This window comes from Gadus morhua, chromosome 18 (assembly GCF_902167405.1).
Source record: "Gadus morhua chromosome 18, gadMor3.0, whole genome shotgun sequence".
NCBI classification, from domain to species: domain Eukaryota; kingdom Metazoa; phylum Chordata; class Actinopteri; order Gadiformes; family Gadidae; genus Gadus; species Gadus morhua.
The window spans coordinates 20,295,286-20,314,717 of NC_044065.1; the positions used below are offsets into that span (position 1 = coordinate 20,295,286).

Sequence of the window (19,432 nt, forward strand, 5' to 3'; positions counted from 1 at the left end):
ACTTGATGTGATCCCAAATGACCATGGCTTCCCTGAGCAACAGGTCTTAACCCCTACCTGCTCCTTAATGCCCATATCCAAATTCACTTGAGATCTGCTAAATTACTTAGTAAATATAAACTGCTCCAAAAACGACTGTTACATAAATACAACTATGAATACAAAGGAGATTTGATTTATAGTTTTTACATTAAGTTGGTTAACTATGGGCACATTATTGTTGATTATGTTATGGCTTGTCATACAGTTGTATTTACACAACACTTCTCCCTAGTGGCCATGATCATCCGATGCTGATAATGAGACGGGAATGAATCATCTTCTGAGTCGTTTTGAGGGATTATAGGGGGTTATTGGGTTGGCTTCACGAGTTCCTCTCTTGATGGGTACTTGAATGATTCTGTCTGCTGTTTTCAGGCTGGCTTCTTCAAGAGTCAATACAAACAGATGATTGAAGCTGGCACTTCTGGTGAAGGTGGTGAAGGTGGAGATGGTGGCGGAGAAGGTGGCGGAGAAGGTGGCGGAGATGGTGGAGAAGCACCGTGAACCAGGCAGAAACCCTTCCATGCTAAGATGCTAATTTGAATGCTTCAGTCCCATGATTCCCTCCCCACATCCCATATTATCAATGATTTTGTTTATTGTGCCCATATGAAATCTAATGATTACACCTTTAGGATAAAACTCTTTTGGAAAACCATTGTAATTATGAACTATTTCTTTTTAGATGTAGAACTACCATTCGTTCCTTTTGGCCAGACAGGCCAAATGTAAATACAGTATAACTAAAAATAAATCATCCCCCGCATTTAATACATTTGTGTTAATAATCGTGAATAAAAAAATATTTTATGGGCTGTTTGAATGTTGATTGTCAACTAGTTTGGTCCCAGGACAATACGATTTATAAATGGCATATCATACCACCAGGTGTGAGTGTGATTAGCCGTAGCATTAGCATACATCTAGGTCAGGGATGGGCAACTGGCGGCCCGCGTCCTCACTCAGTGCGGCCCGCATCCTCACTCAGTCAGGCCCGCACATAATAAAAAAAAAAAGAATAATAATAATTGATCGAGTTACAGAAAACTCGGTCAAGAAAGATGAGAAGAATTCATAGAATTCGAAGGCAAACCCATGCGTCTAGTTTGCTTACAAGCGATATCAGTCATTAAAGATATCCACTTAAGTCGCCACTACAACTACTACAACTGCTTGTTGGGTTTGAGTTCATTGAGTTGTTGCACTTAATGTTGGGCCACTGTTTTTCAGTTTTTTGACTTCATTGAATGATGATGTATTGCTGCTTTTCCACCGCACATGTAGCTCGACTCGACTCGACACGGCAGCAGCACGGGTCGTTTTCCACCGCAAATAGTACCTCCTGGACGTGGGCGGGGTCGGCTGCGCGAAAGGGCCGTGACGTATTTTTGTACCCGACGCAAACAACACCTACGCAACCCACACATGGAGAGAACCCACATAACAACAATGGAGGACATCAATAACATTACTATTATTAGCTGGCATGTTGAAGAAGTTGAAGAAGTGGAATATGTTGGCTGCGGCGCTGCTATGGCTGTTACCAGCATGGTTGCCATGTCGCTCTCGTGACTTCGTCACACTCTCTGGCCAATCAGTGGCCGGCCGTCTGCCGACGTCACCTTTTAGCATCGGCTCAGCCGCTTGGAACCTAGAGCGAGGCGGTACTAAAAAGCAGCCACTTCAGGTACCAGATACCATGTTTTCGCGGTGGAAACGCAAAAAATGCGAGCCGAGTCGAGTCGAGTCGTGTCGAGCTGATACCATGCAGTGGAAAAGCGGCATAAGTGAGCCCTTTGCACTGATAAAAATACTGACCATTCATGTGGCTGTTTGAGCATGGAAAACATGAAATGAATGTATGTTGGTTCAATTAACATACCGTACATAGGTTATGATTCTGGATGATTTTTTAGGTAGTGGCCATCCCCAAAATGCACCAGAATACAGGAAATCATATCTACCAAATTCAAAATTGTGTAGCTTCTCTCAGCTAACGTTTAGTTGAAGTGTGCAGTCATGTGGCCCTCCGATGGTTATGATGAAAAATGTGGCCCTCTTTATCATGAAAGTTGCCCATCCCTGATCTAGGTGGACACGCCCATTTGTGAGGTCAGAAGAGGCAGATTTTCAAAACGGCTTGTAACGGCTAATCACACTCACACCTGGTGGTATGATGTCACCTTTAAAGCAAATGACGAAAGAGCAGCAGTTAAAGTTCCAGTCGTGGATCACGGAGCATTTTGCCACCATCGCCAATTCAAGGTACATTTGCTTGTATTTTGGGGCGGTGGGGTAGGCAAAAGGGCCCACGTTCCCCTTCAGGACAGGCCACACTTGGACGTCTTGACGATGCTCTGAATGCCGTATGGGGCTCTGACCTGTTCTGATCCATGGTCACAGCAGCTGCATGCTGCCAGGTCAGACCGCATATAACCAAAATAAATCATCCCATCATATAAATCATATCACTCATTTAATTGTTGCATTACATCCCACCCTCTATGGGACTACAACCACCGTGCATATTCAACAGAAATATGTTTTATATACTTTGTATTTTACATATTAAGTGATCTGAGGTCACTGTGACTGGACCCATTCAACTCTGTAATAGGGCTCACTCTTAAGCAGTGAACCTATCCCCCGCGAACACCTCGTCTACCAGTGTGCATTCGCTGCCAGTCGTCATGACGACCATCTGACCACAGAGGTTTTTGTGAACGCATGGCGTTAGGAAAAGGTCAAAGAAAACACCATCTTAGTCAACATCATTCAAGGACGCAACCTTTAACGAATGGATGACATTTGAGGCTATAGGCATTGCATAACTTTATTAATGCAACAACCTTTTACAAAGTCTTCAAAGAATGTAGATTTAAATCAAGAATCAACAGTGTGACGGATATCATGTGACCGGTTAGTCTCCGATCACTTTCTTCATTACCCCATAACTCCCATAACTAACACTTTCTCCTTTACATCGAAGACTCACAACACACCAAAAACATTTTATAGGCAAATTCAATTCACTCTTGATATTAAAAAAAGGTAATCAATGATAGACCAAACTCCGGAAAGTCTAAAAGATGAGCCAAGGGTTGAATCTGTGTCTGCCACACACACACACACACACACACACACACACACACACACACACACACACACACACACACACACACACACACACACACACACACACACACACACACACACACACACACACACACACACTCCAGAACCGCTACCAGACCTGACCCTGAGGAAACACTGGGCCTCAGGGTCATGAGCTCCGGTACTCAGAGCCAGAGGGGAGCTCAGTCTGGGGGGGGACCAGGAGTCAAATCCAGATAGAAAATTGGGTTTCTTTACGTTCTGGTAACCAAAATGGACTTGCATGGACTTGAAAACCCAACTCTGGGCTCAAAAGGAGGAGGGAGCTTCAAGTCATCCCCAGTCTTTAGATTTAGTCAAACTGATCCTGGAGAAGACACTTTAACATTGGAATCATCACCATTTAACCAAAAGTCAAAGCGATGTGAGAATTTATGATTTTAAACCAGCATCACTCGCTGTCACACTAAAAGAGGTAGCATATACCCACGTACATTCATATTCCTCTGGATTAAGGGTCATTATTCCGGGCAGGGCCTTCTTAATATTTATGCAGGATTTTCAGAAAAACTAAAAAAGATTAGCCATCTGGTTTTTGTAAAGTGGCGGACACTGTCCTTACAAAACGTGTTCTATTAGACCTGATGAAATAATGAGTGTCACGCAGGAACCCAGCAAACTCCAGCAGGGGGTCGAATAATGGTTATAACAGAACATGGACTTGATTGCATTGAAGTGAATCATTCTTTACAGCAGTTGAAGAGCCGGTCTTCCAGCCTCTCTCGGACAATGGGACCTGTGATGTGGCCCCCCCCGCGGTCAGGTCCTGAAGGGCTTAGAGTCCCAGGGGGACGGGGTCTGCGTCCCAGCGTTGGGCGGGCCTACTGGGCTGGCCCCGGGGGGCACAGCCTCCGGCCCCCTGGTCACAGGAGGAGCCAGCAGGGCAGCAGTGCAGGGAGTCAGCGCAGCACACAGCCTGAGAACACAGTGACATCACATCCTGTAAGCACCGTGACATCACATCCTGGAAGCACCGTGACATCACATCCTGTAAACACTGACTTACATAAACAACACCAAAATGTCAGTCAAGTAAATATGATTTTACCGACACGTCTTCCACGGTTTTGATAATTATTTCAGGCAGGGCTCCCTTGAAAAGGAGGCTAAAGGTCTCAATGGGACATCTAGATAAATTAAGTTTAAATAAAAAATAAAAATAAAAATAATTTCCAGAGCAGAGCGAAAAACCAATTACTTTGATTTCAAAGTTGAAATTGAATAACCTACTCGTGTCCCCGATACATAACATGGCTGTAGTGAACGATTTACTCTCTATAGGTTTTGTGGAAGGATTTTGTGTTTTACAGGGGCATGCCATATTAGATCATAATCATAGATCCTTGCATATAAGAGCTACATACCATCCATTTAAAAATCAATGAAGGAATATTTTTGTGGGGAACAATTACATTTAGGACCGGGGCTTCTAAGAATCTTGATGATATATTGTCACAGTACGATATAGGGATCTAAAAAATATTTACTCTCTTTCTCTTCATCCAACCCTTGAGATAAACATTTGAATAAACCCTTTTCCGCAAACTAAACTTATCAAGTCCTTATTTTAAGCGCGGTTCCAACAGATACCAACAGACATTAAGAGAAGTTGACAGCTGCCAAGAGAAGTTAGCTGGGACTATTAGAAGCTCTGACAGATGCTAGGAGAATCCAGGATAACCAACAAGAAGAGATCATGTAGAATGCTTAAAGATGCCAACATGTCAACAGACACTAAGAGAGGCTAACAGATGAAGACGACATCAAACATCACTAAGGAAAAGCAATTGGAAGCAAACAGATGCCAATACAAGCTAACAGATGCTAACGTCAGTCCACTAAGGCTATCAGCAGCGAGGCGCTACCTGGGCCGAGGGGCAGCACGCCCACACTGTGGGCGACGCGCGGCAGCAGGTCTCCTGCTTGGAGCAGCGGAACACCCCAACATCGTCACATGGAACATCCTCCTCCACAGCGGACGGCCTCAGCATGGACCGTACCACCTTGCTCTGAGGGCGGCTGCGGGGGGTTTGGTGGCGCAGCTGCTTCTCGCAGGTCCCACTGTGCATGTTGCAGGTGTAGCCCTGCGGGCAGCAGTGCTCGTGGTCGTCGCAGCATACGGCCTTGAAGGGGAAATGAGGAGCGTAAGTAGACATGTACTGGATCACACACTGGTGGGGGTACATTGGAGACCAGGGCAGGCCTTCGGCTAGAAGCTAGGTGAAGTGTGATGTCATTGTCTTGTTTACACATTGTCTTATCAGTGTTGCCATTTTTTATTTTCGCTATTGGTTCTTTGAAAAGTAGCTAGAACTCGCTGGTTTGCGTGATGACGTCATTCGTGACGCCACCAAGCCTCATTGGCGTTCGAGGGATATCCGGGAGAGGGAGAAAAAAGGTGGGAAACATGAAATCAGCAGGCGCAAGGGATTGGGATTGGGAAGGGCCGGGGCTGGAGAGGAGGGAGAGACCTGTGTGCAGTGCAGAGACGAGGAATAACACGAAAAAAGTCGCCAGACGCACGAAAAGGTCACCAGATTTGCCACCGGTCAGTCGCTGGAGATGGCCAAAAGTCTCTAATGGCGCGTTTCAACTGCAGGGTGCGGTACGGTTCGCAAAGGTGCGGTACGGATTGCGTTTCCACCGCCAAAAGTGGGCGTGACCCGGACTGAGCCGTGCTCGTTTTGCCCTCGTCTTCAGTACTCCTCCGTTGGGGTTCTGTGTGTCACACATTCCCGTACGCAATTGGACATCTATGCAGATTGGACAAAATAAAATGAATCCTACTAAATACCGTCAGCCTCTGCTACACTAGAGCCATTCTGTCTGGAGTACAGTATCAAAACTTGGCAAGCCTAATGGAAAAAATATCGAATTCAAGTGAATTAAAGTTCATACCGTAATTGACAGGCCTACTATGTGCCTTGAAGAATACATCGTCCAAATGTAAGATGCATCTTTAGATGCATCAGTCAGTCACCTGTCTAGATGAGCTATATATTCTCAAAACTAAAAACAAGATCAGAGAGTTGACAAGAACACCTGATGGCATGGTTTGATGGGCTGGGGGGTGATGAAAAAGCAAATTGAAGCACTGCTAGCGCGTCCGTCCAAGTTATACATGTCTTATGTCTGCTAATCTAGAAAAAAATCAAAGGGCCTTTACGAATTCTATTTTTTGCATAGGAAATTTTCTTTCCCATGCAGATGATCCGGAACTGCTTGAAGGAAAGGTTTATATACGACAAGAACGAATTCTAAAAATGCTTATGAAAGAAGCATCGATGCTTCCTTTCACCGTCCTTTAGCATAGGTTACTCCTGAGCAACCTTTGTGAAAGGAAAGGAGATAAATGGTATCCCATAATCCTTTATGGCGGCAAAATTTAAAGCAACATGCCACCGACGAAGATTACTGACTTTACGCAAAGACGCACGAGAGACGCGATAAAGCAGAAGAATAGAAGAGAAGGAAATACAATTGATAATGGGATTAATAATAAATTAAATAATAAATTAATAATTGATATTTTCGTTGGCCAAGTCCGACCAAAGTGATTCTCACTCTTGGCGACAACCTGATTGAAATCAATACGACAAGAACGCATGGATCAAAAGAGCGCTAGTTGTAGACCAACTTCGATAAACGGTAGTTCCACCGTGGAGACGCTAGAGGTCAGACTTACTCCCCGTCGCGCAATGACGTCGGCTAGGAAAAGTGGAGTCGGATTCATTTTAAACAGTGCTGTCTTTTCCTATGTTCGAAAGGAAGCACCTTTTCATCACTACTTGACCCGAAGAGGTTTTCCACAATGGTTAAGTTAAGGAGGCATAAAGGATAGGAGATTTGGCTATTCATAGAGGCCCCAACCCCAGTGTGGGGGGGCTCACCTTCACCAGCGGGCAGCAGCCCCACTCCCCCGTGTCCAGCTTACAGCAGGTGGTGCCCGACGCACAGCTGCTGGCGTTGTCACACTTCACATCCCCCAGCATGCCCCGCTGCACGGCCCTCTCCTTGGAGAACCAGGGCAGGCGCTGGAGCCCCGCGGCGGCGCGGGGCTTGGCGCAGGAGGCTGTGCGGGCGTCGCAGGTGTAGCCGATGGGGCAGCAGTGTTCCCCGTCAGCACAGCACACCGCCTGGGGGGGGGGGGGGGGGGGGGGTACGCAGTCATTCAGCAGCAGATGGAGGAGAGAACCATTTACAATTTTACATTATGGGGATTTTGAGATTTTATCCCAAGTGACTTACAACCATTCATTCACACACCGACGGAGGAGTCAACCACGCAGGGCGACAGCCAGCTCGCCAGGAGCAGTGAGGGCGAGGTGACACTCAGCTAGGAGGAGCCTGGGATCGAACCAGGAACCTTCCGATTACCAGTCAACCCGCACTACTTCCTGAGCTACTGCCGCCCCTAACTAGACTGTCCTGTCCTGTCCTCCCACAGTGGCTCCATCTGGATCTAGTTTTGGAAAATGGTTGCAACTCAGCCCACCAATAACCCCTCTGACCGACCCAGGTCCTGAAGAGCCTCTGCTGACGGCTGGGGGCCGAGGGGTGAGGGCCCCATGTTAACCCTCCCGTGTTCTCCAGGCCCTCCCAGTCTCTGACCTTGGGTAGGGGGCAGCAGCCCCACAGGCCGCTGCTCTTCATGAAGCAGCAGGTGGTGTCCCGGGGGCAGGTGGTGCGGGCGTCACACTCCACCCTGGCAGGGCTCAGGCCGTCCCGGGAGGGCTCCTCGGGGTCCGCCCGGGGCAGGGCGGGGGTCTTCCGCACCCAGGGAAGGCTGCTGGCGCCTGGGCCGTCGCGGGTCTGGGGGAACAAGGGAGTGAAGTGAGGAAGGGAGGCGAAGCGCTCCACGCCTCGAGGACTAAGATCACCCTCCACAAGCTCCTGATGGCCAGGGGCCGAGGTCTGGATGGAAGGGGACCCGGTGGGGTCCAGGGTGTGGGCTTTAACCCATTGAGTTTAAACTCATAGAAACATACTTCGGTTTACAAATGAAGAAAGCTGTCGTTTGGATTGCGTTGGTTTGGGAATGTCAATCAGTGCAGTGATCTGAGGAGAAGTGCTTCCAGAGGTCAACCTGTAGCTTGAAATAATGTGAACTTTGAGCTACGGGCAAGTTGCTATCCCGGGCATTGCGGACTTCTCTGATTTTCCAGAATATAAGTATATGGGTATAGGTGTAGTGTAAAGGGATCAGGTTCTGACCTGTGGTAGGGGCAGCAGTAGTATATTAGCAGTGTTGGGAAGGTTACTTTTAAAATGTATCCAGTTACAGAGTACATGCCCAAAAATGTAATATGTAACGTATTCCGTTATATCACTCAATCTGAGTATTCTCAGATTACGTTTTAAGTGGGTGTCTGTCCAAATTCCCAGACAGTCGGACAATTTGCTGCTAGTTTTGGAGTTAACGCTCATCAAACAATAATTCCCATAATGCGCGCGGCTGAGCCGGTGCCTGTTACGTCCAAAGAGGCATATGCTTTGTAGAACTGGATCGGACCGAGGTGCGTTCGCTTTCACATCACAAGCGAACCGTACCAGGGTTCGTTTGGAAGCGAACCGAGACCAGCTGCTCAGGGAGGTCTCGGCCGGCTGATCCGAAGTGAGGTGGCTGCATTCACACCAACGCAAACGTACCGAACAAAGGGGACCAAACTCATTTAGTGCGCACTAAATGCTGTAGGTGTGAAAGCACGAGTAAACTGCTGAAACAGAAGTATCGTCATGTAATCCATTGATTTCAACATTGTAACTGTATTCTAAATACCAACTATTTAAATTGTAACTGTAACGGAATACAGTTAGCTATAATTTGCATCCTGAATACGTAACGCCGGTACATGTATTCCGTTACTCCGCAACACTGTATATTAGTATAGTGACCGGCGGTAGGCGGTAGCAGTAGCAAAGTAGTACAGTATATTAGTATAGTGTATAGTCGCATTTCTCATCGCTGCTCGTTACCGTGGCGACCTCCTCGGCAGCGGAGAAGCTGCGGGCGGAGAGGTTGAGGGCGGGCAGTTTGGCCAGCCAGGGCACAGAGGGGGCGTGGCCCCGGGCGGGGTCACACCGGGACTGGGCCAGGTTACAAACAGTGGCGTGGGGACAGCAGTGTCGGTGGTCCTGACAGCACACCGCCTACAGGGCAGGAGGAGGAGGGTTCACACACCAAAACCAATCCAAAACCAAAACTCCAATCCTAAGCAGGAAAGGGAATAATACGTGTGTAAATTGTACCTCCCCCAAGGAGTGGTGTACCTCCCCCAAGGAGTGGTGTACCTCCCCCAAGGAGTGGTGTACCTCCCCCAGGAGTGGTGTACCTCAGGCATGGGGCAGCAGGCCCACTCCCCGGCGGTGGTCTGGCAGCAGGTGGTTTCGTCAGCACAGGCCACCGTCTCGTTGCAAGGGACAAGGAGTCCTGGAGACAACAACATCCATCAGGCCCTCCAGGGTTTACCACTGCCTCAAGTCATGCAGAAATCAAGCAATGCCTGGGACATTCCACAAGCTTGCATATTTGTCAGATTGTTAAATATGATGACTTGGCTTCGGAGGAGACAGCACGCAGAAGTGATGGGTAGATGGTTTTGAATGACATCAAGTTCAGCAAGTATATGTGCTTTGCTTCTGCTGCAGCACATATTGCATGTTCTAGAAACTGGATGATTTATACAGTACAGGGTAAATTTAAGACTTTTTAAGACCATTAGGAATGCAATTTGAATTCCTATTTAACCTCCAAACGGTCAAAAACGGTATGAAGGCTATGAAGGAAAATCCCAGAATTACTTGTAAAGTAAATAAATGTATTCATTCACATTCAAAAGAACATTACTAGACAGAACTGTGAGTACGCAAGAGTTGCAGTAGAATATGTGATGTGAAGAATATGTATTTGTGATTAAATTGTAGACAACTCAAATGTCGGTAGTTAGTGGTTAATCCAACTGTTGTAGTCGGTCGCTGTATGTCTGGTCAGAGAATGTCTAAAACGTTGTGAAAACAGCTAACCAGTCTCACCACCCACAGCCAAAATGTTCCTTAAATAGTAATGGATTACTATCATTACACAAACCAGGTGTATTCAGGCCGTCTCGTGGTGTAGTACCAACTGTAGGTTCCCTGAGCATTATACTTCAGTATCGGAGAGCGTGATCGAATCCAGCAAATTAGTTTTTTCTTTTTTAAGAAAGAAGAATCACGCGTCACATAATCAGAAACTAAAGGTACGTTTTTGGCATTTTGACTAATATGCTGACGTGAGCTCTGCTTCATCTGGGTAAATGTGCTTGTACTGCCATGTGCACGCGGTCGGGGACCAGATATCGTGGGAACTGAGTTGTTGATAGTGCAGTTTGGGTCGCGCTGGGACAGAACTTTGAATACTGAACAATATTGGGTGATGGCAGGCGATGCCGGGGGCTTCTTACAGCGGTTCATGTTTTTCTGAATTTGCATGCGACTAATGCCTTTACATCTTAAAGGTTGTATCAGCGATGTTGGGTGACGTCTCTTCTGTTGGTATTTGAAGCGAGATCTGTGATTCTGTTTCTATAACTAGTAGTTATAGAAACAGAATTAGTTAGTAACTATCAATTGTTGATTATGCCTTTTCTCTGAGACCCCTGGGATGGTCAAGGTTCAAAGTGTCCAACTGAGAAGTCACCACTATGAGACCCCAAATTACATTGTCAATGATAAAATAATTTATTGTTTACTTAAAAGGACAGAGTTTCCTGTGTTCTCATCAAGGAGAAGAATGCATAAGGGGATCTCTGCTCCCTTGTGATCGCTATACCTCTGGCACAAAGGTTAACGTTGGATAACGCTGGGGACAAGTAGAATGGCTAGACAATGCAAGGAATGGGAGATAGAGCTTACATGATGAAGGGGAAACAACATGATTTATTTTTCCATCATACATGATGTGTGGAGCAGAGCGGTTCTCAGCATTTCTCAGACCTGTGCTACTGTATGAGAACCCCGTGCCTTTGCCAATGCATTGGACATCTCCTTGCGAAGCTAATAGAGAGGTGCAGGGCGAACTCCCATCTGAGGCCTCGGATTACTAAATGTTTGTTGTATGATTGTACATGGTTATTACTCAAATAAACCAGCCTAATTGTACTAAGTTCGGATGACTCTTTAGTTAAACAGTTTAGACAGAAACGATTGACATGGTTCCTGAATTCCCAGCACAGATCCCAAACAAACAGAACCAGTTTGCCCCTCCCTTCCATGTTACGTGCATCCAGTAAAAACCATCATGATCACAGCGCAAAACCCCACAACACCACCCCTTGTCGGTGATTGGTTGGAATACTATTTATTTTGGTTTTGATTAGTTGATAGTAGCATTTGATTTTTGTTCAAGTGAAATAATCAACGTTGATTAAAATGGAAAGTAATCATCAGGTTGGTTTGTTTTAATAATCCAGTATAAGCTTGTTTTTTATTCCTTGTATTATCTAGCCATCCCATATATATAAGCTAGAGCTATCCAGCCCATTTGCTGTTAACCTTTTGCCTGACCCACACATAACGATATCTGCTTGGCGAGAACGCAGGTTGTAAATATCTCTTCCCTTGACGTAAGGGGAAACTGCCATCCAGAGAGGGGGTGAAAGGTACTCCCCTTCTCCTAAAGACAACGGAGGGTGAAACCGTGTTCCCTCTAATGTAAGGACACCAGCCCTCTGGGGAGGGGGTCCCTTTATCTAGGGATAGAACACAGCATAGGTGGAAGATTTAATTCACGCCTAAAATAAATGTCACGTTTTAAATGACCATCTAGTGCATTATCAGTTGGTAGTCCTGCAGCACTACAGGGCCGCAGAACCACAACTGATGAATACCTGGGTCAATGTTTGAAGTTAATAAAATGAAATTGAGCAAAGATAGAGTTCTAGTAGAGGTGAAATATAAATTTGATGACACACACACGCACGCACACACGCACTTCCTCTGAAACCTTCTCTTAGTTACTATAAATTAACACTGGTTTATCCAATTATGGTGCCTTTATGCAATCAAACAGCATTTTTGTGACGAAAACAACAGTGTTGAGACATAGCTTCGGTTGTAAAGGTAAAAGTGATTTTCATTTAATTTCTTCTCTAGTTCTGTGATCTCTCATATCACGTGAAAAATCTTGTCATGAAACACAAAATTTGTTGCTTCCTCTTATTTTGTCTGGGTTTGAAATTGTCTTTTGTTTAGCTAACAATGGTAACGGTAGACTAAAAGCTGAGAATAGTATCGTGCCAATGGTCTCACATGACTTGGCACACAACCTCCTCAGGCGTTTCGGCCCTTCTCTGGAGGAAAACATTTAGTTGCAGCCGCTTGCTTCCACCCTGTGGCAGAAAAAAGAATAGCAGCTCATGGCACATTGGTTTGGCCCAGTGTTGTTTTTGGCAGGCATTTTAGATTTAGTTTTAGTCTTAGTCTTTTTGACGAAATGCTTCTTAGTTTTAGTCCCATTTTAGTCATTTCTATCTTTGAAAGTTTTAGTCTAGTTTTAGTCCGACGAAAACTCCAAAAGTTTTAGTCTAGTTTTAGTCCGATACACCAAATCGGACTCCCTCTTTTTACGACCACCCGCACCGCTGCTGCTGCCATGGTGTGTGTGTGTGTGTGTATATGTGTGTGTGTGTGTGTGTGTGTGTGTGTGTGTGTGTGCCTCATCCACCAGCCTCTCTCTGTAGTGTATGAGTGTGTGTGTGCCTCGTCCACCAGCCTCTCTCTGGAGTGTATGAGTGTGTGTGTGCCGTGTGCGTGCAGGCGCAGCTGCGCGCGAGCGAGGCTTTTAGTGTGTGATGGGGGCGTGACTGTTAGGACAAGCAGCTGGCTCGATTTCTGATGTCTGAGCTCTTGATTGACATTGCACGCATATTATAGTTGGCGGGAAAAAAGCATGTTTTGAAACTTTGTTCGTCCACTCACTAACAATTTAGTCTCGTCTAGTTCTCGTCTGACGAAAATGTCCACATTTTTCGTCACATTTTAGTCTTTATATGGCTTTGGTGACGTTCGTCTTAGTCTCATTTTCGTCATGGAAAAATGGGGTCTGACGACGTCATTTTCGTTTTCGTCTTGCCTGACGAAAACAACACTGGTTTGGCCTGCTTAACAAGTTGCTCTCTTTTTATGGTTGACCTGCAAACTGCAATGTTTGAGGCGTGGTTTGAACGGTTAAAAAAATAAATAGATATTGCCCAACCCTACAGGAAATGCAGCCCGATGGAGAGAAGCGATGTCTCTCACGGGTTCGAGACTGACCTTTGACCTCGGCCACAGCAGAGGAAGTCTTTGCAGGTGCGTAGGTGAGGAGAGGCAGGTGTGTGTCGGAGGAGAGGCAGGTGCTGTGGACCAGGTCACAGGTGTACCCGTCGGGGCAGCAGTGGAGGTGGTCCGAGCAGCACATTGCCTGGAGGGAGGAAGGGAGGGAGGGAGGAAGAAATACCAAAACCAAATAAGGTCAAACGGGTCTTCGTGTGCATCAATTAATTATTTCTGAACAATACTACTTAAGTGCTTTTCAAATACAATCAGAGCTTGAAATGAAGCATGCCCGATCGCATCAGACGAGTCTCATTTCACGCATGTGCATCAAGTTTTTTTTTTAACTGTATTTGATCCATCTAGGAATATAACATAAAAATTTAGCAGGTCTTCTGGGACCTCTGGGCGTGCAAAGACCACACAATCAGTAAGGGCGACTCTCCGCCTCCTCCATTCATTCGTACTGGTCCGCTCTGCAGGACCAGTGGGACTCCACTCCTGAACCACAGACTGTCCGTCTGATACACGGGCCAGAGAAACTCTCTACATGGGAGACAACACGCTGCAACGCACTCTTGGTGCGCTCCTCCTCTATCAACAGCTCATCACTAATCACTGGTTTATAAACAGGCGGGGGCCAAGTTATGGATGAAATACTAGTTAATCCTGTCGATTGCCCTGCCTTTTTAAATCAAATTAATATTTGGCTATATCCAAATGTGTTTTAATGAAGCCTGTAGCCTCAGCGATTCGTTACGGCAACATAACCCCTGACTGCAGATGCAGGGGTCCCGAGTCATTCCGAGGACTTTTAAAGGTCCGCTTACTAATTCAATCAATCATTTGACGAACTATAAAAACAATAAATCATTGAAGAGAATTAAAAAAAGTGTTGCCTTCTTTCATACAGATAGTAGGTCCGATAGCTGACAGTGGACTCAGCTGTTTAGCTCACAAAGAAAGGCAAAAGCAGTCAATAGTAGGAGACTTCTAACTTAAAAAATTAGTAACGTATAGAATACTAGCATTCCAGCATACTGGCACATTAGCACATCAGAACATTAGCACGTGACTCACGTTGGGCATTGGGCAGCAGCCGTAGGAGCCGTTAACCAACTGGCAGCAGGTTGATTGTTCGTGACAAATAGTCAGGCTGTCAGGACAAACCACTGCCAAAGAGGGGAAAGTCACATTACAATAAACGTTGATTGATCACATACATCGTGTAACCTTCATTACTTTAGCCCTAGGTCATTTAATATTCAGCTGTACATAGATGTTGCATGTGGGTGGATTCCAACTCTCTGATCATATCTTTATTAAATCTAATCTTTCCCCATCAAGAACGTCTTGGAAGAAACGGCTGGGACACGGGACCACTCATTTCAGTTCTCTCATTAAAGGGCCCAGGAGGAGAGAAGAGCTCTGCTTCCACACAGGAGCCAGAAGGAGGCGTCCTCTGTAGGACCTAGCAGTAGGTTTCCGTGGTAACGGGGATGAACTCACCGTCGTGGTTGGGTGCGGCTGAGATCTTTGTAGCCAGCGGGAGCGCCTCCCCCTCCCCAGAGAGGCACCTCTCATGCTCCATGTCGCATGTGGTGTTGGCAGGGCAACAGTGAAGCTGGTCACTGCAGCACACCGCCTGCTCCCAAGTCACATGACGCACACAGCAAAGACAGGGTGAGTGGAACAGCCCAACGTTTGTCTGGCCCGAGATGCACAGGTCACATGGCTCTGGGTAATGGGCTGCATGTGAGGCTGCGCGACCAGACCAATCGTTTCAGATGCTACACATGCCTTCCATGTTTAGGATTGCCCTCGTCTGGAGGAGAAGAGCTAGCGGTTTAATATTGGTGGTGCGATAAGTACACTGATTCTGCTGCCGTTTGAAAGCTCTTTAATCGTGATAAAACACAGAGGCTGAATCTTGTTTTCTGGACCCTTCTACACAATGGGTTCTTTTGAAGCTCTGTTGGCCCATTAGAGCTGCTCTACTATATTATTATTTAACGCACTAAACCTGACGGGTTTAGGGACCAAAAGTTCAATGTATTTTCATTTCTCTTAAAAAAACTAAAATAAATATGAGTATTTTTGCAAAATAAAATAATTGGGAAATTTGTCGAGATGGAAAAAATATACATATGATGCTGGTGGAGGTCTAGGGATGGTGAGGTTAGCGGGGGGTCAAGGGGGTGATGGAGGTGGAGGTGGTGCTGACGGTGCTGTTTGTGGGGGTGATGGAGGTGGAGGTGGTGCTGACGGTGCAGTTTGTGGGGGTGATGGAGGTGGAGGTGGTGCTGACGGTGCAGTTTGAGGGGGTGATGGAGGTGGAGGTGGTGCTGACGGTGCAGTTTGTGGGGGTGATTGAGGTGGAGGTGGTGCTGACGGTGTAGTTTGTGGGGGTGATGGAGGGGGGGGAGGTGGTGCTGACGGTGCAGTTTGTGGGGGTGATGGAGGTGGAGGTGGTGCTGACGGTGCTGTTTGTGGGGGTGCTGGAGGTGGAGGTGGTGCTGACGGTGCAGTTTGTGGGGGTGATGGTGGTGGAGGTGGTGCTGACGGTGCAGTTTGTGGGGGTGATGGGGGGGGGAGGTGGTGCTGACGGTGCAGTTTGTGGGGGTGATGGTGTGAGGGGGCTGACAGTGGTACCTTTGGGTGGGGACAGCAGCCGTAGCCTCCAGTGGACAGCTGGCAGCAGGTGTACCCTTTGGGACAGCGGCTCTTCCCCCCCGGACATGGCCCTGAAGCCGAGTCGACCTCTGCTAGACACATCACGCATGCTACCGTTACCGACTGGTATCTACTGGTAGCGCTCATAATGGTGCGATCTGAAGACGTGGGCATTACTTGAATCCATGTGGTTATATGTACTTTTTATTTAAGCTAGAGCTGTCAGTTAAACGCGTTATTAACGGCGTAAACGCAAACCACGCCGCAAACCTTTTTTTTTTTTTTTTTTGGGCTCAAAACAAAGAAGCAGTAGCCTGACTGCTATGTTCAAGGCATATCTTTGTATGTTCATCGTTTAATTGCATTATAGGCTTTTTTTTGTACCGTCCTTTGATCAGTATATGCCAATGTTGTTATGAATGAAAAAACATTTGCACAAGGCAAGCCGATGCACTTCTCCATGTTGATAAGAGCATTAAAATGAGAACAATTAATGGGACAAAGAATTCAAGGGATATTTAGCATAGAAAAAAAAATTACAATTAATCGTGAGTTAACTATGGCATTAATGCGATTAATCGTGATTAAATATTTTAATCGCTTGACAGCCCTAATTTAAGCATAATCAGCATGCTATGATTGTTAATGAATATAGTTGCATAAACTGCGTCGTTATTGCCCATATTATCCCTGATCAGTGTACATGGGTTTTGTTAAGCCAAAGCTTTGGTTTCATGAGAACAGCTGAGGTGTTGTGGTGCGCTGGCAGGCGTCCCACCTGTTCTCCTGCGAGCAGGTAGCTTCTCCAGCAGGGGGACGGAGCCCAGGCCCGCGGACACACAGCGGGAGTGGCTCAGGTCACACTGGGTCCCCTCGGGACAGCAGTGCTGCCTGTCTTCACAGCACACCGCCTGTGGAGCGGACAGACGGACGTTAATGTACCGTATACACTAAGGGTGGGAACCACAGGGTACACGGGCCACCATACCGATAATATTGTGATACATCTATATATAGATATGTTGGATATTGGATGTATTGTTAGAAAACCCTATATCGATTCATCACGATAGATGTCCAACGATGAATAAAAAACTGCTGAGAAAGTAAAGTGCTGGATTTCTGCCTTTATTGATGGTACATAATTCGTTTTTCAGTAACTCGTCTTTGGTGGGTGGACTTCTGTTTAAGTTTCCTTTATTCATATGTTGAGCGCCACCTCGAGGAGCAGAGTCTGATAAAAGTTAATGTACCGTTCACACTGGACCCAGAGTCTGATAAACGTTAATGTACCGTTCACATTGGACCAGTCAGACCTCAGAGTCTGATAAACGCACGTTGTTGATCTTTACCATGGTCGTGGAATTGAGTACACATTCATTATCCAATGACTGCCATTGTCCTCATTTGTGAGGGGCTCATCGTGTATGTCATGCAGTCCAAGGGAGTGTACCTTGACCATGGGGCAGCAGCCCCACGTCTCGTCAGGGAGCTGGCAGCAGGTCGTCTCATCTGGACACTCGGACTCCTTGTCGGGACACATCACTGCCTTCACCGCCTGACACACACACACAAAGACACGCACACACACACACACAGATCTTTCTTGTTGCCATGCTTTAAACGGGTTAAGACGAATAAGTGTATGAATAAGTGTATTTTTATGCCTTTGTCAGTAGAAACTATGCTGCAGTAGAAACTGCTGTATAGGTCAAAATCATGGACATAATTTGGACACAGAGCTCCACGCGGCGGACACAAGAGCTCCACGCGGCAGACACAGAGCTCCACGCGGTGGTTTTGAGATTCTGTGTTGCCATACCCAACTTATATAGTAATGACGTACCCTTACCGACATTGTAACTAGTACTACTGTTCTACTGTAATATAGAACTAAATACCCTTAACCACATTGTAACTTGTTTTATTGTTCTACTGTAATATAGTACTAAATACCCTTAACCACATTATAACTAGTATTATTGTTCTACTGTAATATAGTAGGACCACACCGTGACCCTCAACAGAACCAGTGCTACTGTTCTACCGGTACTCCTACTCATTGTCCCTGTGTTGTCACTAACATGGGCTGGAGGCGGTGGAGGACAGCAGGCGGCTGCTCCGTCAGGGGAGGTGCAGCAGGAGTCGTTCCCCTCACACCGGCTCCCATCTGGGCAGGAGGTCGCTGAGCAGACGGCCAGCAGGAGGAGCACCAGCCATGAGCCCTGCAGAGACTGGACAAGAGGAGGAGGTGGTGGTGAACAATACTTTACACACCTGATTTCATTTAGTTTACATTAAAGATTGAATAACTGAACATCTTATCTCGGTGAGAAAGATAGGAAATGTGATAGGAAGTGCAAACACAACTTGTAAGAGAGTGTGTGTGTGTGTGTGTGTGTGTGTGTGTGTGTGTGTGTGTGTGTGTGTGAGGATTTAATAGTCTTTTATTTCCAGCTATAGAAACTGAAAATAGCTATAGAAACTGAAATATCCGGTGATATTGTTTACTGGGAAGAAACAATATCAAGTGTTAAGACTGGGCTTAATCTGAGGCAAATCAAGTATGAACACACAGAGTTCATCTTACCATTGGACCAGATGGTTGCAGCATATTTGGGCAATTCAATAGGCCTCCGGTGCAGCCCACGTCTTCCTGGGAGGAGATAACAACAGCTTTCTCAAACAGTGGACTGTGGAAAATAGGACCTTGGAGCCTGGAGGAAGGCTGAAGAAGAGTAGACCTTCTGATATGAACAGAAACACAATAGACAATAGCAACATGTAAATTGTGAACGGACTGCATTTATACAGTGCTTTTCTAACCAGTGGCAACTTAAAGCGGTTGACTGGCAACCTTCCGGTTACCAGTCAACCCGCGCTACCTCCTGAGTCGCATGCCGCCCTTATGTGAACGTGTGACATGTGAACAAGTTGTGAAGGAACAGCTCACCTCGTCGTTGGGTACGCTGGATCAGAACCAGGACGTTACAGTCAAACTGCAGCAGGCTGTGAGTCGCTTTCCCTTCCAGCGAGACCGGAAACAGTGAGGTATACAAACCAGGGATCACGTGACATGCCGATCACGTGACAGCCCGCCATCCCCCATCGGACCTAAAGAACATTTTAATAAATATATTTTAAAATATAAGTAGGCCTACTGCGATACTTCGTGTCAACACTGTTGTACTCGTTTGGTATATTTGCGTTTTTATTTTATTTACAAATCGACAATTTCGCAAAAACATTT

General features: G+C 46.3%; 2 protein-coding genes across 8 annotated transcripts in view; one reads left to right on the plus strand and one right to left on the minus strand.

The window, feature by feature from the left end:
* The window catches only part of LOC115531276 (integrin alpha-X), a 41,556-nt gene extending 40,699 nt beyond the window's left edge, over positions 1-857 (plus strand). For all 3 annotated transcript variants that reach the window (XM_030340429.1, XM_030340430.1, XM_030340431.1), the window contains one exon: positions 418-857. In XM_030340429.1, coding sequence (XP_030196289.1) covers positions 418-546 — 129 coding nt within the window. In that variant the 3' untranslated portion in view covers positions 547-857. The remainder of the gene's footprint in view (positions 1-417) is intronic.
* A 2,000-nt stretch (positions 858-2,857) lies between these two features.
* Positions 2,858-19,276, minus strand: grnb (granulin b). Of its 5 annotated transcripts, none has more exons than XM_030340436.1 (15): positions 19,136-19,276; positions 18,773-18,838; positions 18,267-18,416; positions 17,636-17,740; positions 16,961-17,093; positions 16,162-16,274; positions 15,019-15,154; positions 14,590-14,681; positions 13,510-13,657; positions 9,549-9,646; positions 9,193-9,366; positions 7,828-8,028; positions 7,107-7,352; positions 5,082-5,339; positions 2,858-4,132 (listed from the first exon to the last, which is right to left on the minus strand). In XM_030340436.1, the coding sequence occupies exons 2-15, from the start codon at positions 18,794-18,796 to the stop codon at positions 3,992-3,994; spliced, it is 2,019 nt and encodes a 672-aa protein (XP_030196296.1). In that variant the 5' UTR covers positions 18,797-18,838; positions 19,136-19,276; the 3' UTR covers positions 2,858-3,991. The 5 variants fall into 5 exon arrangements, with proteins under 5 accessions (XP_030196296.1, XP_030196300.1, XP_030196295.1 ...); XM_030340440.1 differs by having other exon boundaries at positions 16,162-16,271; positions 18,773-18,929; positions 19,136-19,265; XM_030340435.1 differs by having other exon boundaries at positions 18,773-18,929; positions 19,136-19,265.
* Positions 19,277-19,432: the final 156 nt, after the last annotated feature.

Coding starts and splice junctions, on each gene's coding strand:
- grnb (XM_030340436.1), bottom strand. CDS start 18,796: ATGCTGCAACCATCTGGTCCAATG. Junction 14,682..15,018: donor AGCCGCACCCAACCACGACG/GTGAGTTCATCC, acceptor CCTCTTTGGCAG/TGGTTTGTCCTGACAGCCTG. Junction 5,340..7,106: donor GCTGCTGCCCGCTGGTGAAG/GTGAGCCCCCCC, acceptor TTCCCCTTCAAG/GCCGTATGCTGCGACGACCA.